The following is a 20,851-nucleotide window of genomic DNA, read 5'->3' on the forward strand; positions in this document are numbered from 1 at the left end:
TGCACAAAATCAAGTCGTGAATGATCCCTCCACAGATTCCACTCCTCTGGAGCTTGTGTTCCTGAGACTTTGAAAGCTGTAGAATAGTGAAAGACAAGATACTACCTCTATACCTCCTTTCCATCACATCATCAACTGGATCCTGACTAGATCCTCATGATCTGAGTATATCAGCTTGACTGATGAAAACCTGTTTCCTTTGGGATAAATTGTAGAGCACACATATCGTGGTCTGAACTGAAATCTTGTGCAAATGTCTCTGGGTAGCAACCCTCCCAGGAGTTCTTTTCTTCCAGAATCCCAAACCCAATAATTCATTGGTGCTGCTATCATTGTGCTTGTTTTTGGTTGGACCGACTGAACATTCTCTGGGTGAACTTCGGGTCGAATCAAGCACCATTTAGTGTGGATTTTAGCACACAATCACAATCCTGTCTGTAATCTCTTATCGAAATCCATGCTTGAACCTTTGTGAATCATTTGGCTGAATCCATACACCCTCATGTTGCCTTGCTTGTTCAACCGGTGTCATTTCCATCAATTGCTCCCTGTTCGTGTTTTGTTTGTTCAATTGTATGTTTTCTTTGGCATTGGCATTTGAGCTCAATGTCTGTGGAGATCATTGGAGTGGTATTTGGCAGATATGGCAACTTTGTGCGCATTGCTTCCGGGACCTGAGAATCGCCAGATCCGTGTGTTTGTGTGTTCCTTCCCAGTGGCCTCTCCCTTTTATCTCCTTTGTGTGATTTGTTTTGTCTTGCAGATTCAATGGTATCCTCACCAGCTTTGTCTTTCCATCAGTGATGTGTTTGTTCAATGTTTTGTGTTCCCTGTCTAGCGATTCCCCGTTCATGTCCACAACCCTCCATGTCAGTGTATGACCACCCATGTAGTTGTTGACAAGGCTGAAGTATAGTTTTGGTGGTACACTCAGCAATTCTCGGTGCGCATAGTCATCCATTGTTTTGGATTGTTAACTGCAGATTATAGAATATGAAGTGAGAGAGCTGGTGTGGCGGGTAACTCTACGATCTCTGGCACACTACTGGTCAGCACTTCCGTGGCAATAAAAAATAAAAGATTATGGTATAGAAAGACACACTCATCTTGTATATGTTTCAGGCGGCAGGGAAGCAAAGCCCTTTAATCACTCCAAGATGGAGTTGTCAAATTCCTTCATGATTGTAGTCAGTCCCCAGAAAATAACTTTGGCTGTCATGGGTAAAACCCCACCACCACTTCCCCGGTGACCTGGTGACCTGACCACCAGAGCTTGAATGTTGTCAACTTTATTCAAATAAAGACCTTGACGTACAAGGGGTAAACTTCGCATTCCTCAACACAATAGAATGAGATCAAGGCGTATACGTAGTTACAAAGTTCTTTGTTATACATTTCTCATTAATACCTGATATTCGCTATCGAGCTTTCTCTGAATGGTACGATGATTATAGTTTTCGTAGCTAAACACGGATCAACGTACTCCAAACGTCGAACCTCAAAATTTGGATAGGCGCCGATAAGAGTTCCTTCTTCAATACCGTTTGTTGCTGGTTTAAGTGGAGATTCTTCATTATGCCACTAATGCTACGAAAGAATTAATCATTGCCTAGTCACTTTTGGTGAGGTCAATCGTCTATACCTTCCCGTTTTTATTCAATCGTTAGCGTCGAGTAAGTATTTGCTGCGTTTGTTTTTGATAGTGATAGATTGACCGGCTCATGATTAAACCTAGATATTTCCACAACCTTCTACTTCCACCTTGACAAAACAACAAATTATAAGTGTCAACGGATCTCACTTCCTTTTCTGCTGAATTTCTCTTATAAAATAAATTTGTTTGCTTCATTCAGCTGGTCGTTACTTCCAATAACTATCAAGCTTTCCTTCTGTTTACCATGGGTTCCCTGGGTATGAAGAATGGAGGGGTAGCTTCACCTGGTGGGGCTTCTGCTCTTGTAAGTCCTCAATCGATCAATTATGGCAGCGATGATGGCAACTTTCAAGGCATGGTTATAATATCTCTGAAAGTTTTATGACTTAATCTTTGTCCTGCAACTTTTATTCGAGGGCTTTCTCGAGATATCTAGCATTTCAAGCTAACTTTTTACTTCAAAAGCAGTTGCGAATGAAGAAGGAACCTCTACCAGAGCTTCCACTTTCTGCTATACCTCAGGCTCCTGACCAAATTGACTCCAGAATTGTAAGTTTTATGTCTATTTGAAAACCCTATTTTTTTTTAACTAACCTTCACCTAGAAGCAATCGCGTATAGAATCTGGACCGCTGTCAGATCCTCAGTTATCCTCTGTTCCCGAATATACTGAAGTTTCCGTCAAAAAGGAACCGGGAATTGAAGACAATGAGAAGAATGATACCATATCGAATGAGCATCAGTTCGACTACAAAGATGCTATCGGCAAACTGTTGGGTATCAATATGGGACATGGATTCAATGTCTCAGATATCGACACTGAACCTAAGGCTGCCTTTAAAACACTCCTAGAGATAAAAACCTCCGTTGTCCATGCAGCCGTTTCTTGGAAAAACGCCAAAGATGGTAAAAAGCCAATTCTTGAGCAATGGCGAAAAATCAAGATATTTCTTTATATTATTTCACGCGTCGATCCGGTCACGCCAAAGTTTAGGTACGGGGTCATTTTTTTCTTTTACTTCTGTTGCTTCTGTAGTATTCGGGACAATAAAGTAGCTAACCACCATCATAGCCAAGATCTCAATCTCAAGATGATCCTCAAGTTCTTTACTGATCCAGAATTCAAGTTCCCTAAAGAATACTGCAGCATTGCAGAAGCCTTGATTGATAGAATAGAGGCCCAAAATGGTTTCGAGGCACCAATGCCACCCCCACCTCCACCAGCAGCACTGACTATCGATAACCAATCTGCTAATGCGAATAAATACAAGAAGAGAAAGTCAACCGGCGAGACTCCTACCTCCTCGAAGAGACCTAGGGATAAGTCGACCTCCGAAGAGAAGTCGACTCCTAGTTCCTCGGGTTACTCAGCTCCACCTGCTTCAGCCAGTCATATCTGGGGAGACACTGGTATCATGCGCGGCATTTTATGGAAACAGGGCGGGCATGTACGGCTTAACAAAGAGACGTGGGACAGGTTTAAAAAAGATTGGAATCATTTTGGTCACAATGGTCTCACTGTTGGGGACTGCTGGCCAAGACAAATGGCAGCACTTCGTGACGGTGCACACGGTAAGATAACTCTTGCAGAATTCCCATTCTATCAGGAAGCTAGACTAACATTTCGTGATAGGAGCTCCACAAGCTGGAATCGTTGGAGATAAGGAGCAGGGTGCTTATAGTATCGTAATTTCAAAGCACTATGAAGGATTTGATTTAGATCTGGGAGATACAGTCCACTACTCTGCCCCTGGTGCTATAGAATCTATCACCAAAGAAGCCGATTCTGGAAACTCAGGCGTAATGGCTTTGAGACGATCAATCGAGACCAAAAAACCAGTCCGTGTTCTCAGAAGTGCTAACTGTGCTTGGAAACACGGTCCTGCCGCTGGAATCCGATACGATGGGCTCTATAGAGTCGTCGAGGGCACAGTGGGAACCAATGGAAAGGGAGGAAAGTATTGGAGATTTACATTAAAAAGACTGCTTCGATTCAATGGAAGTGATCAGGTTCCTATCAATCTTGCTAGACCTACTAAGGAGGAAGTTGGTTTGTTTGAGAAGGTTAAAGAGGGTTATTGATAGGTATTTGCTATGCTAGGTCCTGGTATTCGGGGAGTTTTTAAGGAGTTTGACTTGTGTTAATAAGAGTTTTATTTATATTAATTATAATTAACGTGGTTTATCACCGAGTGGATCATATCACTGAATAAATCATTTGAAAATACACTAAAATTAGCTATTTCAAATATTCTTATTTTAATAATTAATCATTGTTCTTGAAAAATAAAAATATTTAAAATAATGATAAAAATTTAGTTTCTTAGAAATCAAATTTTTATAATTTTCATTACTAAAAAAACTATTTCTATAATAATTCGAAATTTCAAAATAAAAGTAAACTTTTATAATACTTTTATCACTATCAAATTTCATATATTCAGTTTTTAAAAAATTCTATTAATAAATAAAGAAAATGCACGATTGCACATAGACGAATTTTGTATGGTCCGTTCGCACACGATCAGATTTTGGTGATTTACTATGGTAAAATGGTGATGGTAAGATCGAATAAGAACGCAGCCGAAGCCGCTCCGTTAGTGTGCGAGGACATGTATATAAAGAGCCTCCTAGAGAGCTGTAGTTCTGTAGCTTTAGATTCTAAAAATGAAATGAACACTGTTTATTCAGCTCTCTAAGGCATATCGTTACAATCAAACTATCAATACTTTCTTTTAAAATTCTAATGTAATGATCTTCTCATCAACTCTAAAATGATTACTATAACAATCCAAGTTAACAAAGATTTATAATTTTATAATTTTAGTTTTGATTTGTTTATTACATAAGGGGTGATGTGTAGCCAATCCCATTGGAGTTTTGCGGAATCTACGGGAAGTGAGTGTGCGACCGTGCATAAGCTTTCGGAATGCCGAAGTCAACATCAGGACCCACGGCTTGGTCTATGAACTAGAATAGAACGATGCTAGATTATTACACTTGCACAGACTAACGTTCACAATCCAACGCCAAGTTTCGGCATTCCGGGGCATACTGAATGCCGCGTTTTGTTACAATTCCGACTCGCGAGCTGCGAAGAGGAGATGCGGGGTAAAGTGAATAGTATTCCGGCTCCTGTTAGGAATCGAATGTCTACTGGGTGCGAGGTAACATGGATCAGAGAGAATTTCTGGGAACGACTTCTCGCTTAGGGAAAGGGAGCAATTTGGGCCTCAAATTTTACATCAATTTGATTTGGAATATGTGGATGGTGGTGCTGAATAAAAGCAAAATGGCTCTTAGGGGCAATCTGGAATTTATATGGTAAAAATGAGGGTATCTCGGACGGCGTTGATAGATGAAGACTGCTGTTTCAAATACGCAAGAGGGTACAGGATTCGTTTCAGTGTCTGTCAGCTTGCTAAATACAGATTAATATTTGGACAAGTAGAAAAAAGCAGTTTCGTCACAATGGATTGATATATGTCTCGCTATTTATGCACCCCGAGTAAACATGTATTTCAACTACCATGGAATCTTATCCTATAAACGCACCGCATACACCTAAGCTGACACTAAACACAGACCGCCACGACGCTCTACACAATGATATCCGGTACGCCCACCACTGCTTGTGTTTCGCCGACAGCACCCTCGATAACTTCCTTCCCATGCTGTTGCAAGAACGCTGTAGAAGCTGTCTCATCTTTGAAGTAGAATGCCTCCACGGCCTTATACTCATTCCACGACCCCTTTGTGAATTGAGTGTCGCGGAAGAAGTACTCTGTGTCCTTAGGCGTCACATCTCGGTATAGTATATATGTGCGTAGCCGATCGTCAGAAGCTTCGACATCTCTCCACTTGGCAGCTCGATCAGTGAACCATTTTTCGGGGTATTCGTCAGAAGCACTGCTTCTCTTGTGGAAGATCAGACACTGCGCAGCTTCAACATCGGGTTTCTCTGAAGGGTTTTCTTTGGAGTATTTCACCACTTGCTGAGCAAGAGAGCCCACTTGGTCGAGACGACAGAAAACGTGTGCTCCAGCACTTGCCTTATACCCGGGATTGGAGAAACCAGCGTGGACAATGAACAAGCTTGGCCATGTGAGGCAAGTAACATAGTTCCAGGAAGGTCTTTCGGCGCCTTCGATAGAGATGGGAGAGCTGGACAACTGGATGTATCTTTTAATAGGAGTAACTTGGTCACTTTTCGGTCGGGCCATATCGGCATGTACAGTCTTGTACTCATGGACAAACTTCTCGTCAGTCCACTCGGGTATTTTAGAGACTGATATAAACCAGGTCACCTCGCTTTGAGTATCGAAAATCCTGTCCGAGGTACTAGTGAGGGCAAAGTCCGGAAGTCCAAGCCGTATGGTATTGATAAAATCCTTCGGGTTGTTGATGTGAGCAAATTCCTCTTCTCTCTGTTTGGTAACTTTTGGATCATCTGAGTGCAGTCTGCGTAGATTGGCCAAAGAGATTGGGTTTGTTTTCTCCAGAAAGACTCGTCGGCGAGTTTCGGCGTAAGTCGCCAGCACGTTTATATCAAGACCCCCGTTCAAGACCTGTTTCAGTGCCTTTGCCAGATGGGCAGCATCAAGAAGACCTGTGGTAAGGCCCAGGCCTCCAATGGGATTATTAAGCTGACATGCGTTAGTTTCAACGTATTTTCAGAGAGGTGTATGTTCCAGCTTACATGAGCAGCATCTCCAGCCAGCAGAACTCGCCTCTCCTGGAAACGGCTGGCACAACGGTGATGGACCAAATATGGGGCCATACCCTCGTACTGTATTTGGGATGTATCACCTGGTAAGAGGCGACCAAGACGATCTTTGACAGCCTGTATCGTGGTCTTGTCTAGCACCGTCAGGCTCTCGGCTTTACGGAAGCCAGTAGCAAATCGCCATCTTGATCCTTTCCCACGTTTGACGACGACGCCCCAGTTCACCGGGTCTACGATGTAATTTGCCTTCTTCCATCCAAGTTCGCTCACGGGATATTGGAAATTGACTGCCACAAATTGTAGATTATCGAATGTAAAACCTTCAAATTCAATGCCAACTGTGCGTCGTACTTTGCTGCGTCCGCCGTCGGCACCTACTAGATACTGGCATTGATGTTCCACTTCTTCGGCACTGGCTTTGCCAACAGTCCAATAAGTAACGGCGTCATCATTTTGCTCTAGTCTCATGAGAGACTCGTTGAACCTCACTTCTGCGTTTCCGGTCTCCAAGAGCCTTTTCAAAAGAATGGCACCCAGTTCTGGCTGGGAAAGGACGGCTGCAAAAGACTTGTCATCCGAAGGTGGAGTAATGCTGGCGAGAACGTCGCCTTTTGAATTTCTCCAGGCACAGCCATCTGATACAACATCTCCAGCTTCGATCACATCTTGAATTATTCCAGCTTTCGCAAACTCCTCCATTGTAGGTGGAAAGTAACTTCAAATCTTGAGTATGGTAGAGACTGGATATGATATGGATAGCTTACCCAACCGCACGCGGGGACTGATCAATCCCTTCCCCGGACTCGTACAAGGTGACCTTGACCCCACCTTTTGCAAGCAATAAAGCTGTGAAGAGGCCAACAGGGCCAGCACCGATGACTACCACAGTATGCTCTGAGGAAGCCTACACCAAGAGCAATGTCAGCTTCTTTGCGACTCCGGCTCTTTCATTCATTTTTATTTTCAGGGTGTTCAGAACAGGGAACTAACCATTGTATTTTAGACTTAGCTAAGGAATATCTTGAGATAGGGTAGGGAGTGGCACGTGGTGAGGAGTTCTTGGGACTGTTGGCTTATTCTCTAATAAAAGCAAAATATGTTTCCTTCGACTGGAAAAGGGATGTGAATATGAAAGGTTGTTCGATTGAAATAGCGTTTTAATACACCGGGTTCGAGCAGATAAAATAATGGATTTTGCTGCAAAGACCATAAACAATTGGTGAGTATCCCAGTGTCCTTCGGTATTCCGATCAATGCCGGAGAAAAATCCGAGGAGGTGGGGGCGAGGGCGGGGTGCGAGGGAAGTGCAGACGATCCGATGCGGATCTCAACATCTCCATCTACGCCGGTACCAAGGGGATGATCGAGAGTTTCACGCGCTGCTCGGCTAGGGATCTGCCTCGACGTTATGGATGTACTGTGAATACAGTGGCACCCGGGCCGGTGGCCACAGAGTTGATGCAAACGACACTGCCTCATGCACTGGAGGCCATCATGAAGGTCTGTGAGGAAACTCCAGTTGCTCCTCGTATGGCTGAACCATTGGAGGTCGCGTAGACGGTGGTAATGTTGTGTGAGGAGAATGCGGGGTGGCTGAATGGATTGTCTATTCCTGTGACTGGAGGTTTCATTTTATCATGATATAATATTAAAACTTCAATGATTCAATCCCGCATCGTAAATTGACTTTTTACACGCCCCATAAATTTCCGCAAATTGTTGACTGCGCAGCAACAAGGCGGGCCGAGCGGGTCTGGGTTGGGGCCGTCGGCTTGCCGAATAGGTTCTGCGAGATCCCTGCTATAAACTTTCCGAACCCACATCCTATAATGCTTTAATACTTGACTACCGTCAATTACAGATGAGACTGTTAGATTACCTCTGCAATTAATTTCTCATCCACACAGAAGTGTTCCATACAAGACCACTTGCAATATGTCGCCCACCCGTGAAGAAACCCTGGAAAGTGCCAGTCCACACCCAGACTTTGCAAAGGTACCGACATATCCAAATTGCTCAAATCGATTGCCAGAGTCATGGTTCCAAGTCATTCTAATTGCTCCCACATTAACAATTATCAGGCTGCTGCTGAAAACGCCCAGCCACCCCCACCAGCCAACATAACTGTCCCAATGCTCCGCACAGCCTCCAACGCCGGCAAAGCTCAGTATCGCAGCTCCCATCTCGCCCCTCCGGCCGGCCTTCGAGAATGGAAGATCGAGATCCCCACCCGCGACGGCAGCGCTATTCCAGCGCTGGTATATGAGCCCACAGGCGAAGCTGTGAGCGAGCGGCCGATACTGCTCTTTTTCCACGGCGGAGGCTGGTGTATTGGGAATCGCTTCGATGATTTCCAAGCCAATCGAGTGATTGCTGTGGAGAATGATATCATTGTTGTTAGTGTGGATTATAGACTGGCGCCTGAGTATCCCTTTCCTACCGCTGTATATGACGGGCTTGATGCGTTACAATGGGTATCTATTCCTCAATCATCGCCCGGGGATTCTTTATTCCTTGCAGAGATATTGGCTAACCAGTTTATTCACCACAAATAGGTAGCCGCGAATGCCCACAAAATTCATAAATCTGCATCCCCGTCTAAAGGCTTGATCGTTGGTGGTACATCAGCTGGCGGAAATATCGCCAATGCCGTCGTTCACCTCAACCGTGAACAATCATCTATTTCGCCGGTTACAGGGCAGTTCCTGAGTGTACCCCCATTACTACCGGCACACCTTGTACCTGAAAAGTATAAGGACGACTTTATCAGCAATGAGCAGAACAAAGACACGATGTTTCCGCCGCCGAAGCTGCTAGAAATTTTTGCTGGTACGTATCCTACCGCCTCATCATCATCTCCACGCCTACATATAATGGCAGACTAACTTGATAATCTTTCCGTAGGGGCTTACAACCCAGACTCTAATTCGCCACTATTTTCCCCCTTCAGCCCATCTGCTAACTACCAAGGCTTACCTCCAACTTATATCCAAGCCTGCGGTGTGGATGTTATACGTGATGATGCCCTGATCTATGAGCGGGTTCTTCGTGAAGAACATCACATTGCGACACGGGTTAATTTGTACTCTGGATTGCCCCATCATTTCTGGGAGTTCTTCCCACAGTTAACAGAGGCTGTAGAAAAGCGGACGAAGGATACTGTTGCAGGCATTAGTTGGCTTCTAGTGAAGGGTGGTATGTAGCGCCGTGTGATGTGGTAGTAGGGAGGCATAAATGGAAGCTTGAGATAGCCGTTTCATGCCAGCATAGAATGAGGTTATGGAATGCCTATTTCGATAATGTACATTCAAGTGTATTAACTTGATCCGTGACTCTAGCCTTGATATCCCCAGCATCCGGATGTAGTTACTAGGCTGTGGTTTAGATGACTACAATCTATCTCTCCTTGCCCTTTAGGTATGAAGAAACCTATTCTCATTACTGGGAAGCGTCTCTCGAGCCAAATGATCCGGTTTGGTCCATATTTCCGATGGACTGCATTAAGCGGCAAATATTGCCCACAAGCCGTGGCTCGATGTCCAAAAGCTCCCGGAACTTCTTGCGAATAACTTCAATTGCAGCATTCATTATTATGGTCGCCGAGCTAAGTGCTGTCGTCTCTTCCGACTGTGCTGACATATCTGAACTCGTCGGGCTCGTAGAAATTACAGGTGTTCCAGAACCCAGCTGAATCCAGCGTCGGGTTGAAAGAGTTTCTTCTCCGTCCACGAGAAGTACTGACGTCTCCGTAGATGTAGGTGCTGACGATTTCGCCTGGCTGGTACTGCGTTTGGAAATGATTCCGTAAATACAGAGGCACAAGCTCGCATGGTAGCAGGCTAGAGCATGGAATATGTGCAGCGCACCAACGGGAATAGCTCTCATGTGACGAAAAACTTGGCCTGCATGCCAGACAGCGTGCCGAGATGACTCGCTTTGGAACCATGTGTGAAGAGTTGGGTATACTGCTTGTGCTTCATCAGGCCCTTCTTGCCCAGCAAAGAGTTCCAATTGATTAAAAGAGATATAAAGGTGCATGCTAGTCAGTTCGCGGAGTAGGTTCCACGCCGCAATCTCTTCAGAGCCGCCTGTGTTGTAGCCCACGCCAAGAGCTTGGATAACCTGTTCCAGCCTCCTCTCTTGGCTTTCGTCTGCAATTAATGCTGATCTATTGAGATCGGGGTCATTGGTTGCAAATAAAGCTTGAGTATGTTTGAAAGCGCGAACCAATGATGCTATTGCATAGACCTGAACCTGGCTTGCAAATCCACGGTCACACGTCTGGGGAAATAGACGTGTTGTGCTGGGATTTGCGATACATTCTATTATAGATGGCACTTTGCCCTGAGCGCTTACCTGCAATTGCACGAAAGCTTGTTTCCAATGTATGGCAGATGGTGCAAGCCACAGCTCGCGTGATTCAGGAAGTGGTAGAGTGAGCTCAGACGGAGACAGCTGCGAGCCTGCTGTGGAGGCCATGAATGATTCCTGCACACAGTGGATGTGTATATGGTAGACCAATCTTTCCAGCTAAGGTCAGCATGAATGGTCCCAAAAAAACCTCAATTCACTGGCAACTCGACCATGCTAGAATTATGTGGCGATGTGTATGTAATCACTTACCTTTTAAATGACTCTTGCTCAACCCAAGCACGCCACTTTTTGTCCAAAATATCGCCAACATCAGTAGAAATTGGAGCTATAGATGAATAAGCGTTACGGCGAAAGCGCCCCCCCACCCTCAACATCTATGCATTTTCTGTCAGTAACTTGCATGACTCGTTCTTGACCCGGGCTCGGCTAACGTTTATCAATACTCCTGAGACACTTTTGGCCAGCTCCATTTTGTTATTAAATCCGCTCCATAATCCGTCAGATAAACTTAGGCAGAACGCCTGGAGGTATTGTAGATCTCTGGTGAGGGAATATTCTCGCTCCGCCTGAACAATGAAGATAGTTAGTTGTGTGTATCAATAATTATATAAGCTACGATCACACACCCGACTGTACAAGTAGTAACTGAGTATTTCCCCTAGTCCATAGCCAAACTTCTGGACCGCCTTGTGTGATGATCTAGAAGTACCAGTGATTACCATAGCTGCGATGGTTTCAACGCGGCTCTCGGATTTCGAAAATGTAGGAACATGGATGTAACCGTCGAGATCACCTTTTTGTTGGGTCAGGGCTATATTGATTAGGCATTCCAAAGCATCAACAGTTGGGAATGCTGATACTACTGCGCCTATGTTGCTGCGCTCACACGATCCCACCACCAAAGCGATGAGTTTGTCACGTGTGCGAGGTACCAGTGGTTCACCCGATATGGAAGGATCCCATGGCCCCGAAAAATCTATTTTGAGACTGAGAAGGTCTTTTGATACCATGTCTTTCTCCGCATGCGCTCGATAATGACCGGATTTTGGAGTCCATTGTCCAATGGATTGACTAATAGCTTGTTGTAGGCTGTATGTTCTCTCATCGCCATCAACTGAAGGCTCGGAGGAGGCGAGTGCGGTGGGGATGTACCGGGGGGCTTGTGCAGCCCCAGTCAGTAATGGAAGCTCCATGCGCGAGAAAAAGTCTATTTCATGATCATTGAGACCCCAGTCACCCCATTCCAGCCTGCCGTCCGGCCCATCCTGGTTAAGCAGGTCAAAAGATGCATCAAGACCCCAAGTTGCTGGCACCAAAGGAGGTCCTGGAAGCCCGTCTGTTGTATTTTGAGTAGGGGGATGCGGAGCATGGAAATCCAGGGCGCGATTCGAGGCAGCTATTAATTGGGGCGGTCAGCCGGATAACTTGGGCGGCTGTGCTTGACAATTACCAGTGCTGTTTTGGTTCGAAAAGACTCCATCAAAACTGCCCTGGAAAGTTCCTGGCAGGCTAGCATCTATCTTGTCGCTGACAGCAGCTCGTTGGCCTGTGGCCGGATCCCGGGTTTCATCTTCTTCGTCCGGAAGATGTGCATCTCGAAGACAGGGAATGCTCCTTCTACGACAGCGCGCACATGTCAAATAATTGTCACATCTAGTCTTCGATGAAGCACAGGCATGGCAGGCTTGCGAAGCCCGGGGAGGGAGGCGCCGACGCTTTGGAGCCGAGCGGTCCTGCTCCAGATATGGTCGCCGTGGCATCCTACTATTAATTAGTCATGTGTGAGCTTCTCCCGTTCTGATGAGTGCACGTGAGGCCAAGATCAATAGCATATGGCGTTCCTGGAGTTCCACGTGTCATCGGAGGCTCTGCTCACGGATACTTCTTCGGAGGGACATACTCGTGCCCACCTTGCAGTGTCTGCGTTTGTCAATTACTGATATACCTCTATAGTTGGTAATAAGTTCAAGCCTATGCCAGGAGAGATAAAACTTAGTCCCAAGTCCCCAGCAGGGCGAAGAGGATATCTTTATAAGGTTCAGTACAGAGGTCTTATGGGGCCATTTGGGGCATGCTTTTGTGGAGTGCGAGGCTGCGCCATTATGCCGGCTTGTAAAGTTTCGGCTTTACATCGGCAGGAAAGATTATCCCCTAGACCGCCGGCTAGCGGCGCCACATGTGTATTGTCACACTCTGGACGAAAAAAATGACACAGCAAATCTGATTTAATTCAAAATACAAAATATTGATTGTTGATTTAAAAAGAGAATTTTGAAAATAATAATATTTTTTTCGTCTAGAGTTTGATTGTGTTACGAGCATTGATATGGGGTCGGCATCGGGCCTATCATTATTCCGATAACAAAGAATTTTAATAATATAATATAACGTATAGGGAACTCGAACATTTTTAACTTATTATTAACTTGAAATTGTAATAACTTTTATTATACAGTAAGATATTCTCATGTTACTAAAAGTCTAATAAATTACTCTTATACTATTTAGATTCTAATCAACATAAGCTATATTCTATAATAGATTTTAGCTATAGATATATAGTGTGAAAGAGTAGAAGGTGGTAATGGTCACACAAGAAAAGCCTTCGCATATACCAGTACTAGAGCAAGTGGCTATATATAGTAAATGGGGTGAATCACTACATCGCGGCAACGAGGTGAGGGGGACAAATTGGAGCAATGCACTCAAACTTCGGGAGTCAACTTGAAAGGTGGAAAATTCGATATTGTTCTTGGGTCTACAAAAGAGAAGGTATAAATACTAGGTGCTGATATCACGTGACCTGAAAGTCACATGTTTTCGCTCTCACACTAGCTCATATCATAACAACTCTTTCAACACCCACTACTCCCCCTACTATACTACAATTTCATTAATTTCACATAGAATTTCAAATTCAATTTATTCAATTGCCTTCTATTTACTAGATATATATATATTTTCTTTCCAAAATTATTCAAAATGGCTTCTTAATTTAATATTGAATCAATTCTATCACCTATATTGTCTCTGATTTCAGGTAGACGATAACTCACCTATGAAACAAAGAGATAAAGAAACGTTTCTAGCCACACAGTCACTCTGAATTCATCGAGTAAAGAGTAAAATCTAAAAGAATCTTTCCCCAGGCCGGCTCGGCATATTCTAACTATTTTGAACCAATTGAACATAGGCAATTACATCGGCCCCGGCAGGCCAGATAGCCAACTTCATCGATTTGGTGGATTTGGTCAATTTGGCGGATTAATTTGGTCAATTTGTTCAATTTCTAGTAAATTGATCAAATCAACCACCACGGCTTATTTTACTGAATCTGAAGTGACAGATCGATGCAGAATCAGCAGAATTAGCCTTCCAGCTGAGGTAGTATAAATAAAGAAGCTCGAGGGCGAGCTTTTCCGAGGGGGGTTAGTGTTACGAAGCCACTTACATTCAGATAAATCACGTGGAAGAACGGATAACCTGATGATCCGTTCGCACACGATCGGATTTAGGTGATTTACTATAGGAAAATGGTGGTGATAAGATCGAAGAGGAACACGACCGAAGGCGCTCCGTTAGTATACGAGATCATATATATAAGCAGCCCCCCCGAAAACTATAATTCTATAATTTTAGATTCTAAGGTTGAAATGAACCTTGTTTATTCGGCTCTCGAAGGCATATCATTATAAAATCAACCAATTCGTGTAAATCATATGTGATAACAGGTAAGCTGAGGGCCCGTTCGCACACGATCAGATTTGGAAGATTTATCATAGGAAAATGGTGGTATTACAATCAAAAAGTAACGAATTCGAAGATACTCCGTTTATGTATATAATATAATCCATTGCTCAATAAACTAGTTCAATATATAATGAGCTAGCTCATTGTGCAATGTCAATGTTGCAGGGCACTCTGCAACAAATGTACCTTACCTTGTTAACCGATTCTTTAGAAGCTAGCATTCATCGTAGTCTCAAGCCTCCGATTCATCTAAAGTATTACCACATACAAATTCAACCGGAGATAGGTCTATTGTCGCCAACGACTATTGCTATTGTACATCATCACATATTATCTCTTTTTATATTTCTTTCTTTCTTCCTTCCGCATGGACGCCTTCACCTCCAACTCAACTCGTTACTCCTTCTTCACTAACATGTACTATACAGAAGTTGATAGGTTTTGATTCTTTATTAAGTCAGATGGCTCTTTAGAACAGTAACGCGTATTGCTAATCGGTACAGTTCAATGTTCTAACAAATGTGGAATTTAAACAGTAGTCCAGTCAATTCCAGCAAAGACTTCCTTTATACCAACCAAATCGGTAAGACCCAAGTCCTCCTTCTTAATAACTGTATCCTCTGCAATCCAGCTTTTCTCTCGAGCGCAATCCCAGAACTGCAGCATGAGTCCAATCTCACGGCCCCATTTGGGCCACAAGGCATCATAGTGATCCAGGGAGATCGATACATATTCGGCAGGAAGACCAGAGACCTCAGACCAGAGATTCAAGATATCTCTTGCAGTGAGTGTTTCGGTCTCAGCGAGGACAGTTCTGCCAGGTAGGGTAAGCTGAGGCTGTTGAAGAATGGCAAGGACGTAGATTCCAGTATTGATCGTTGTCGCACCAAGGGTAGTGATTGGAGTGTCTTCCGGGATAGGCAACAGCTGAACGTGCTTGCCAGTGGTTTTCTACGTCAAATAGAACATTAGCCAAATTATATATCAGTTGATAATGGAATGAGAACACTCGACTCACAAGTAGGGTAGGTGTGATCATAGGCATAAGAAAATTTGTAGCATAGAAGCTGATGTAAAGAAAAGTCGTCTTAGCCAGCAATGCCTTGTTCTGACGAATGTACTTATCGACCATGAGCTTGCTTTCAAAGTGAGGCACAGAGAACTTTCCATTGGAGATTTTCTGGGTGTTAGGAAGTGTACTCCAGATGTAGTGCTCAAGAGTGGTGATTTTGGAAGCAGCATTTGCGCAGTTGATACCTTGAGTAGACTCAATAGTAATGGTCTCCTCGATGTCTTTGGTAGCGAAGGGGGTTTGGAAGTCGGTGACAACGAAGATGGCATAAGAACCCTATTTCAATTGGTGTTATTAGCTATTCGTCCCCATTGGGCTATAAAACTACTTACCTCAAATGCTTTGACAAGGCTTGCTACATCATTAGTGTCCGCAGTCACCATCTCCACGCCCTTCGCAGTGAGAGCCTTGGCCGCGGCACTCTCAACATTGCGAGTAACACCGCGGACTTTGTAGTAGCCTGACTTCAAGGCGGAAGCAACCACAGAGCCACCTTGCGCCCCAGTAGCACCGATAACAGTGAGAATCTTGGACATGTTGAGATATAGGGAATAAAGGTTATTGAAGGGGAAAATATAATACTTTAATATAAGAATCAATGAGATCAATGTGAATGGAATGCTAGACAATGATAGCGAACACGCGCATTTTATATTCCATGAGTCGTTATGTGTTCAATATGGTGGATTACATCAAGCCATATTGATTATTAAACAACCAGCTTCAACAATATAGGTAAATCTATAACTTTGAGATCTTATCATTAATAGTAGTGTGCGCTAACCCTAATCTGTTCAGGACTCGGCACTTGATTACGTCCGCCGAAACTACCGAGTATTATAGGGCGGGTAGACAGAATTAAGGTTCTACGAATTTACTCTAAGTAGTAGATGCACTATATGTTATAAAGATTTAATATTATAAATTAATAAAAAGTGAAATTCAATGAGAATACTAAATATTAAATCTAAATATACAATATAAATTATAGTATAAAAGAGTAGAAGATAATAGATATCATACAAGAAAAGCCTTCATATGTATTATAATTAATTTAATAGTATCTTTTAAAATAAAAAAAAAGCGTGTACATAATAGGGACGTGCATGTGATAGGGATATCGGTTAATTGCCTCTTCATCTTGATTACTATTCATTATAGTGGGGAGTTTAGACACCCTCGACATCTTCTATACCCAATATCTTCAATTTCATTTGATGAAATGTCTTGCTTTTGGAGTTGTGCCTCCGTTGTAAAGCACACAGTTGACACTTCTGATAGAGTTTAATAAGTATTCAATCTGTAATATTCACAACTCATCTAATTCACCAAATTGATTGGTCAAAGCAGTATTGAGTTGTACACAAGGACGGTCCAATTCGGTCTTGGGCAGTTAAGTTATCTCTAATTCGATTTCTGATTTCAAATCGTAACTCGGCGATAACATTGTAAATCGAATTTCCAATACTAACTCCTGATGATTTGAAATCGAGTTGAGGTTGGTTATTGACCTTCAATCTCAGGCTAAGGAATTTGTGTCTTATCCCCTCTTCTTGAGCTTCGTTCTACGTATCTCTTATATTCGTCTCTCATATATCTACTTGACCAAAGACATAATAAGTGGATAACAACTGCTGTTCAAGAGATATGCTTCAAGTCTGATTATTTAAAGCTGGCTATTATCCTCTCAATCTCCTCGAGCATTTTGCTATCGACTCTAAACCAACGCAAGTTTATTTCTTATAGAATCATTCCTCATACTTTTTTCTTTTATTATTTACCTACAATCGGAAAGCTATGTCTTCCTACAAGATTCTTCTCATCGGTGCCACTGGATACGTGTAAGTCTTCTAACCACAACGAAATCCTTTTGTTAATAATTCTCAGTGGAGGGTCTATTCTGACTCAGACCCTGCTATCCATACCTAATGTGCTTGCCAAGCACTCGATTTCGGTCCTAATCAGGGGAGAGGAAAAGGTTCCCGTGTTTGAGAAGATGGGCGTCAAACCAATTCTCTTCAACAGTCTCGAGGAGACTGAATTCCTTCGAAAAATTGCCAGCGGGCACGACAGTAAGTCTGCTATATGTATGAAAGCCCGAGGAAACTCTTGGACTGATGCCATCAGTTATCATTTATTCGGCCTCTGGTTATGATACAGCGGCCGCCAAAGCTCTTGTGGCTGGACTGGGAGATAGAAAGAAGCAAAGTGGAAAGGAAGTCCACTACATCCACGTAAGTTATTAATACAAACATTGAGTTCGACTCTTATATCTGCAGACACTGAGTTCAACTCTTGCTTTGCAGACAACCGGAGCATCCAGTCTTAGTGACCAGCCTACCTCTGGCAAGTACCTCGAAGACCGCATATTCTCTGACAAGGAGGATATCTTCGCCTATGAGAAATTCCGCCAGACCAAGCAAGTGTATCCCGCAAGAACCACCGACATAGGAGTCATCGAAACTGGCCTCAAACTTGGTGTCCAAACACACCTCATGATGCCCCCAACGATCTATGGTGTCGGTTCAGGGAAGTTCAACACGCTATCCATCCAATTTCCGATGTTGATTCGCGCTTCATTAAAAGCTGGTCAAGCTTTGGTCATTGGTGACGGTAAAGGAGTTTGGAGCTACGTACATATCGATGATCTTGCTAAGCTATATATTATCCTACTCCAAAAGATTCTAGACGGGGAGAAAGTACCGATGGGAGAGCAAATCTTGTTCGCTGAGACTGGTACATTCTCTTGGATTGATGCTAGTCAAGCAATTGCAGATGCGTTGTACACACTTGGGGCTATCAAGACTGTCGATGTTAAGCAGGTCCCGCTTGAAGATGCCGCTAGTCAACTTTTTGAGGGTGATCTGCTACTTACTGAGCTGGCATTTTCTTCAAAGTAAGTGCTTACCAACCAAGTATTCATAGATCTTGCTAACGAGTTGCAGTTCAAGGACGAAAGCAGATCTCGCGAGAGAGTTGGGATGGAAGCCGATGAAGACGGAGCAAGACTTCAAGAATCATTTTCTACAGGAAGCAAAATTGATCTTTGAGGTAAAGAATTAGATAGTTATATATTCATAACTTGTCATAGTAGTGTTCTATTATCTTAGTTTTGTACAGGAGAAGTTTTCCGATAGAAAATAAAAGCACACATGTTTTTTATATGTGTTTTCAATCAGATTGTTCTATACAACTCACTTTTGGATAAGAAATTGTTTGTCTCACTTGGGGGGGGGGGGGGGGGGGGGAGGTTGAATCCGAATCATTGGGTAAAGATTATAAAAGTCTACACAAAATGAACAATATGAATTGAGATACTCTATAAAAAGATATGATTCTTCCCTCTATATGTGGAGGAATGAATCATGTGATTCGTATAGTTACAAGAAATTATATATTCAACTATAAAAGCTTCAATCTTTATCTTTTCGATTGACTTCTCACATGAATCAAAATTCTTATGCGTAGCAACTATATATTATAGTCCCAGAGAAATTTATTGAAAGTTTGAATTTTGAATAAATCATGTGAATTGTCTTTTTTGATGTAGAATTGTACTTTACTTACAAGATGTCCCGTGAATCCGTGCATCCACTGGTGATCGTCAGTCATTGGAGAAGATTCTAACATTATACAGGTTTGACTTTGTGTTCAACGTTGTACCATTTGTTTCCACCGGCTCGGCGGTATTGTAAGACAACCTAGCACCTCCGAGTGTAAATCTACTCGCTCGGTACAAAGAAACTTCGCCGGCTCGTCGGTACTACAATGCGATCTAATACCTTCTAGTATAGGTAAATCTACTCGCTCGGTACAAAGAATCTTCACCAGATCGGCGGTCTTGCGGGGCCCTAGCAATTTGTTACTCCTCAATTGACATCATATAGTAAGTTTGTTAGCTTTGATTAAAACTCAAGAAGTATATATATAGCTGTTGCTTGCCTTAAAGAGGCTCCAACTTTCTATCACTCCCAACATCTTGTGAATCATGACCAAGCAGCTTTTCCTCCTCGGTACGGGTTTTATTGGTGGAACGCTCCTCAGTGAGCTCCTGCCAAAGCGCCCAGACCTTTCCATCACAGCCCTCGTCCGATCCGACGACAACGCCGCTCAGCTAAAAGCTCTTGGAGTTCAACCACTCAAAGGCCGGTTGGAAGATGGAGAAATTATCGCGGAAGCTGCAAGCAAAGCTGATGTAAGTCGCTATTGGACCCAGATACCAAAAGGTGTTGAATATTGAACTCACGTTACTAATAATATCCCCAGATCATTGTCCATGCTGCCACGGCTGACGATCTTCCTTCCGTCCGCGCAGTTATAAAAGGGATTAAAGAACGTTCCAATAAATCTTCAAAAATCATCTACATACACACCTCTGGCGCCGGCGTGATTTCGAAGGATGCTCGCATCTCAAAATGTGACTTGTTCACCGACCTTGACCCAGAAGGAATTGACCAGCGTGTGTCGGACTCGGCACCCCATCGAAACGTCGATCTTTTCATCCGGGATGAGCTAGCAAACGCGCATTCGGAGCGGGAGAACAACGCAAGTGTTGCTATTCTTCTTCCGCCGATTATCTACGGATTAGGTACTGGGCCATTTAACAAATTTTCTATCTCAGTGCCAGCACTTTACCGAGCTACCATCAAACAAGGCACGGGCATCAGTGTTGGAGAGGGGAGCAACCAATGTGATGCGGTGCACGTCTGCGATCTTGCGAATGCATATTTGCGCATTCTTGAAGAACTAGAAAAGACAGAGCCTGGTAGCATTGGAGGGCCTTATTGGTTTGCTGAAACAGAGCAATTTGATCTCTTCTCTTTGTCCCAGTGCGTTTCGACGGCTCTGCAGTCTTACGGCAAATCAGATGGAAAGGTTATTAAAGCCTCTGACCACGATCAAGATCTCCTTATCAATGCTTTTGCTGATTTTTTCCCGCCTGGGCTGGTGGACGCTGATGTGGAAACCAAGGCTAATGCTGCTGCAATATTGTGGGGTGCATTTGGTAGTGATGCTCGCTCTAGTGCAGACAGGCTTCGCGGACTCGGTTGGTGCCCAGCGCCAGGTCGACTTCCAATTCTTGAAAGCGTAGAGAAGGAGGAAATCCCAGAGCTTATCAAACAGAAGTAAGCCAAACATGTCAAAGGATGCATCAATTTAGCAACCAAATGTATATTAGTCTTCAGCTCTAATAAAATACAATTAGCTGCTGTGATATCCAGATCTAGCGCTGAGACTCCTATGCTTCTGATAAATCAATTACCCACTTCCCCACC

General features: G+C 43.5%; 7 protein-coding genes across 11 annotated transcripts; 4 read left to right on the top strand and 3 right to left on the bottom strand.

The window, feature by feature from the left end:
• The first annotated feature begins 1,591 nt into the window (after nt 1–1,591).
• Nucleotides 1,592–3,882, top strand: BCIN_01g05820 (hypothetical protein). The gene is made up of 6 exons (XM_024690575.1): nt 1,592–1,673; nt 1,736–1,958; nt 2,123–2,203; nt 2,259–2,647; nt 2,726–3,225; nt 3,287–3,882. The coding sequence occupies exons 2-6, from the start codon at nt 1,899–1,901 to the stop codon at nt 3,733–3,735; spliced, it is 1,479 nt and encodes a 492-aa protein (XP_024546344.1). The 5' UTR covers nt 1,592–1,673; nt 1,736–1,898; the 3' UTR covers nt 3,736–3,882.
• Nucleotides 3,883–5,031: 1,149 nt separating this feature from the next.
• Nucleotides 5,032–7,470, bottom strand: BCIN_01g05830 (hypothetical protein). The gene is made up of 4 exons (XM_001561297.2): nt 7,370–7,470; nt 7,144–7,283; nt 6,353–7,094; nt 5,032–6,299 (listed from the first exon to the last, which is right to left on the bottom strand). Exons 1-4 carry the CDS (start codon nt 7,370–7,372, stop codon nt 5,253–5,255), a joined length of 1,932 nt encoding a protein of 643 aa, XP_001561347.1. The 5' UTR covers nt 7,373–7,470; the 3' UTR covers nt 5,032–5,252.
• Nucleotides 7,471–8,340: 870 nt separating this feature from the next.
• On the top strand, nt 8,341–9,075 carry BCIN_01g05840 (hypothetical protein). Its single transcript, XM_024690576.1, has one exon. It carries the CDS (start codon nt 8,416–8,418, stop codon nt 8,932–8,934), a length of 519 nt encoding a protein of 172 aa, XP_024546345.1. The 5' UTR covers nt 8,341–8,415; the 3' UTR covers nt 8,935–9,075.
• A 601-nt stretch (nt 9,076–9,676) lies between these two features.
• On the bottom strand, nt 9,677–12,993 carry BCIN_01g05850 (hypothetical protein). Of its 4 annotated transcripts, none has more exons than XM_024690578.1 (6): nt 12,654–12,993; nt 12,204–12,514; nt 11,380–12,149; nt 11,185–11,319; nt 11,003–11,127; nt 9,677–10,901 (listed from the first exon to the last, which is right to left on the bottom strand). In XM_024690578.1, the coding sequence occupies exons 2-6, from the start codon at nt 12,511–12,513 to the stop codon at nt 9,818–9,820; spliced, it is 2,424 nt and encodes an 807-aa protein (XP_024546348.1). In that variant the 5' UTR covers nt 12,514; nt 12,654–12,993; the 3' UTR covers nt 9,677–9,817. The 4 variants fall into 4 exon arrangements, with proteins under 4 accessions (XP_024546348.1, XP_024546347.1, XP_024546349.1 ...); XM_024690579.1 differs by having other exon boundaries at nt 12,204–12,594; XM_024690577.1 differs by having other exon boundaries at nt 12,630–12,993.
• A 1,952-nt stretch (nt 12,994–14,945) lies between these two features.
• Nucleotides 14,946–16,172, bottom strand: BCIN_01g05860 (hypothetical protein). Its single transcript, XM_001561293.2, has 3 exons — nt 15,908–16,172; nt 15,522–15,851; nt 14,946–15,454 (listed from the first exon to the last, which is right to left on the bottom strand). Exons 1-3 carry the CDS (start codon nt 16,109–16,111, stop codon nt 15,032–15,034), a joined length of 957 nt encoding a protein of 318 aa, XP_001561343.1. The 5' UTR covers nt 16,112–16,172; the 3' UTR covers nt 14,946–15,031.
• Nucleotides 16,173–17,320: 1,148 nt separating this feature from the next.
• On the top strand, nt 17,321–18,724 carry BCIN_01g05870 (hypothetical protein). Its single transcript, XM_001561292.2, has 5 exons — nt 17,321–17,416; nt 17,463–17,647; nt 17,703–17,809; nt 17,882–18,471; nt 18,521–18,724. Exons 1-5 carry the CDS (start codon nt 17,373–17,375, stop codon nt 18,636–18,638), a joined length of 1,044 nt encoding a protein of 347 aa, XP_001561342.1. The 5' UTR covers nt 17,321–17,372; the 3' UTR covers nt 18,639–18,724.
• A 644-nt stretch (nt 18,725–19,368) lies between these two features.
• On the top strand, nt 19,369–20,849 carry BCIN_01g05880 (hypothetical protein). 2 transcript variants are annotated; one of them, XM_024690581.1, is made up of 3 exons: nt 19,369–19,770; nt 19,842–20,701; nt 20,782–20,849. In XM_024690581.1, exons 1-3 carry the CDS (start codon nt 19,564–19,566, stop codon nt 20,801–20,803), a joined length of 1,089 nt encoding a protein of 362 aa, XP_024546350.1. In that variant the 5' UTR covers nt 19,369–19,563; the 3' UTR covers nt 20,804–20,849. The 2 variants fall into 2 exon arrangements, with proteins under 2 accessions (XP_024546350.1, XP_001561341.1); XM_001561291.2 differs by having other exon boundaries at nt 19,842–20,849.
• Nucleotides 20,850–20,851: the final 2 nt, after the last annotated feature.

This window comes from Botrytis cinerea, chromosome 1 (assembly GCF_000143535.2).
Source record: "Botrytis cinerea B05.10 chromosome 1, complete sequence".
NCBI classification, from domain to species: Eukaryota; Fungi; Ascomycota; class Leotiomycetes; order Helotiales; family Sclerotiniaceae; genus Botrytis; species Botrytis cinerea.

Coding starts and splice junctions, on each gene's coding strand:
- BCIN_01g05820 (XM_024690575.1), top strand. CDS start 1,899: ATGGGTTCCCTGGGTATGAAGAATGGAGGGGTAGCTTCACCTGGTGGG. Junction 1,959..2,122: donor CTGGTGGGGCTTCTGCTCTT/GTAAGTCCTCAA, acceptor CTTCAAAAGCAG/TTGCGAATGAAGAAGGAACC. Junction 3,226..3,286: donor ACTTCGTGACGGTGCACACG/GTAAGATAACTC, acceptor ATTTCGTGATAG/GAGCTCCACAAGCTGGAATC.
- BCIN_01g05850 (XM_024690578.1), bottom strand. CDS start 12,513: ATGCCACGGCGACCATATCTGGAGCAGGACCGCTCGGCTCCAAAGCGT. Junction 12,150..12,203: donor TTCGAACCAAAACAGCACTG/GTAATTGTCAAG, acceptor CCCAATTAATAG/CTGCCTCGAATCGCGCCCTG. Junction 11,320..11,379: donor GTTACTACTTGTACAGTCGG/GTGTGTGATCGT, acceptor TTCATTGTTCAG/GCGGAGCGAGAATATTCCCT.
- BCIN_01g05860 (XM_001561293.2), bottom strand. CDS start 16,111: ATGTCCAAGATTCTCACTGTTATCGGTGCTACTGGGGCGCAAGGTGGC. Junction 15,852..15,907: donor GCCTTGTCAAAGCATTTGAG/GTAAGTAGTTTT, acceptor CAATTGAAATAG/GGTTCTTATGCCATCTTCGT. Junction 15,455..15,521: donor TGATCACACCTACCCTACTT/GTGAGTCGAGTG, acceptor TATTTGACGTAG/AAAACCACTGGCAAGCACGT.
- BCIN_01g05880 (XM_024690581.1), top strand. CDS start 19,564: ATGACCAAGCAGCTTTTCCTCCTCGGTACGGGTTTTATTGGTGGAACG. Junction 19,771..19,841: donor AAGCTGCAAGCAAAGCTGAT/GTAAGTCGCTAT, acceptor TAATATCCCCAG/ATCATTGTCCATGCTGCCAC. Junction 20,702..20,781: donor CCAGAGCTTATCAAACAGAA/GTAAGCCAAACA, acceptor AAATACAATTAG/CTGCTGTGATATCCAGATCT.
- BCIN_01g05840 (XM_024690576.1), top strand. CDS start 8,416: ATGGTTCCAAGTCATTCTAATTGCTCCCACATTAACAATTATCAGGCT.
- BCIN_01g05830 (XM_001561297.2), bottom strand. Junction 7,095..7,143: donor CAGTCCCCGCGTGCGGTTGG/GTAAGCTATCCA, acceptor CAAGATTTGAAG/TTACTTTCCACCTACAATGG. Junction 6,300..6,352: donor TGGCTGGAGATGCTGCTCAT/GTAAGCTGGAAC, acceptor AACGCATGTCAG/CTTAATAATCCCATTGGAGG.
- BCIN_01g05870 (XM_001561292.2), top strand. CDS start 17,373: ATGTCTTCCTACAAGATTCTTCTCATCGGTGCCACTGGATACGT. Junction 17,810..17,881: donor AGGAAGTCCACTACATCCAC/GTAAGTTATTAA, acceptor CTTGCTTTGCAG/ACAACCGGAGCATCCAGTCT. Junction 18,472..18,520: donor GAGCTGGCATTTTCTTCAAA/GTAAGTGCTTAC, acceptor AACGAGTTGCAG/TTCAAGGACGAAAGCAGATC.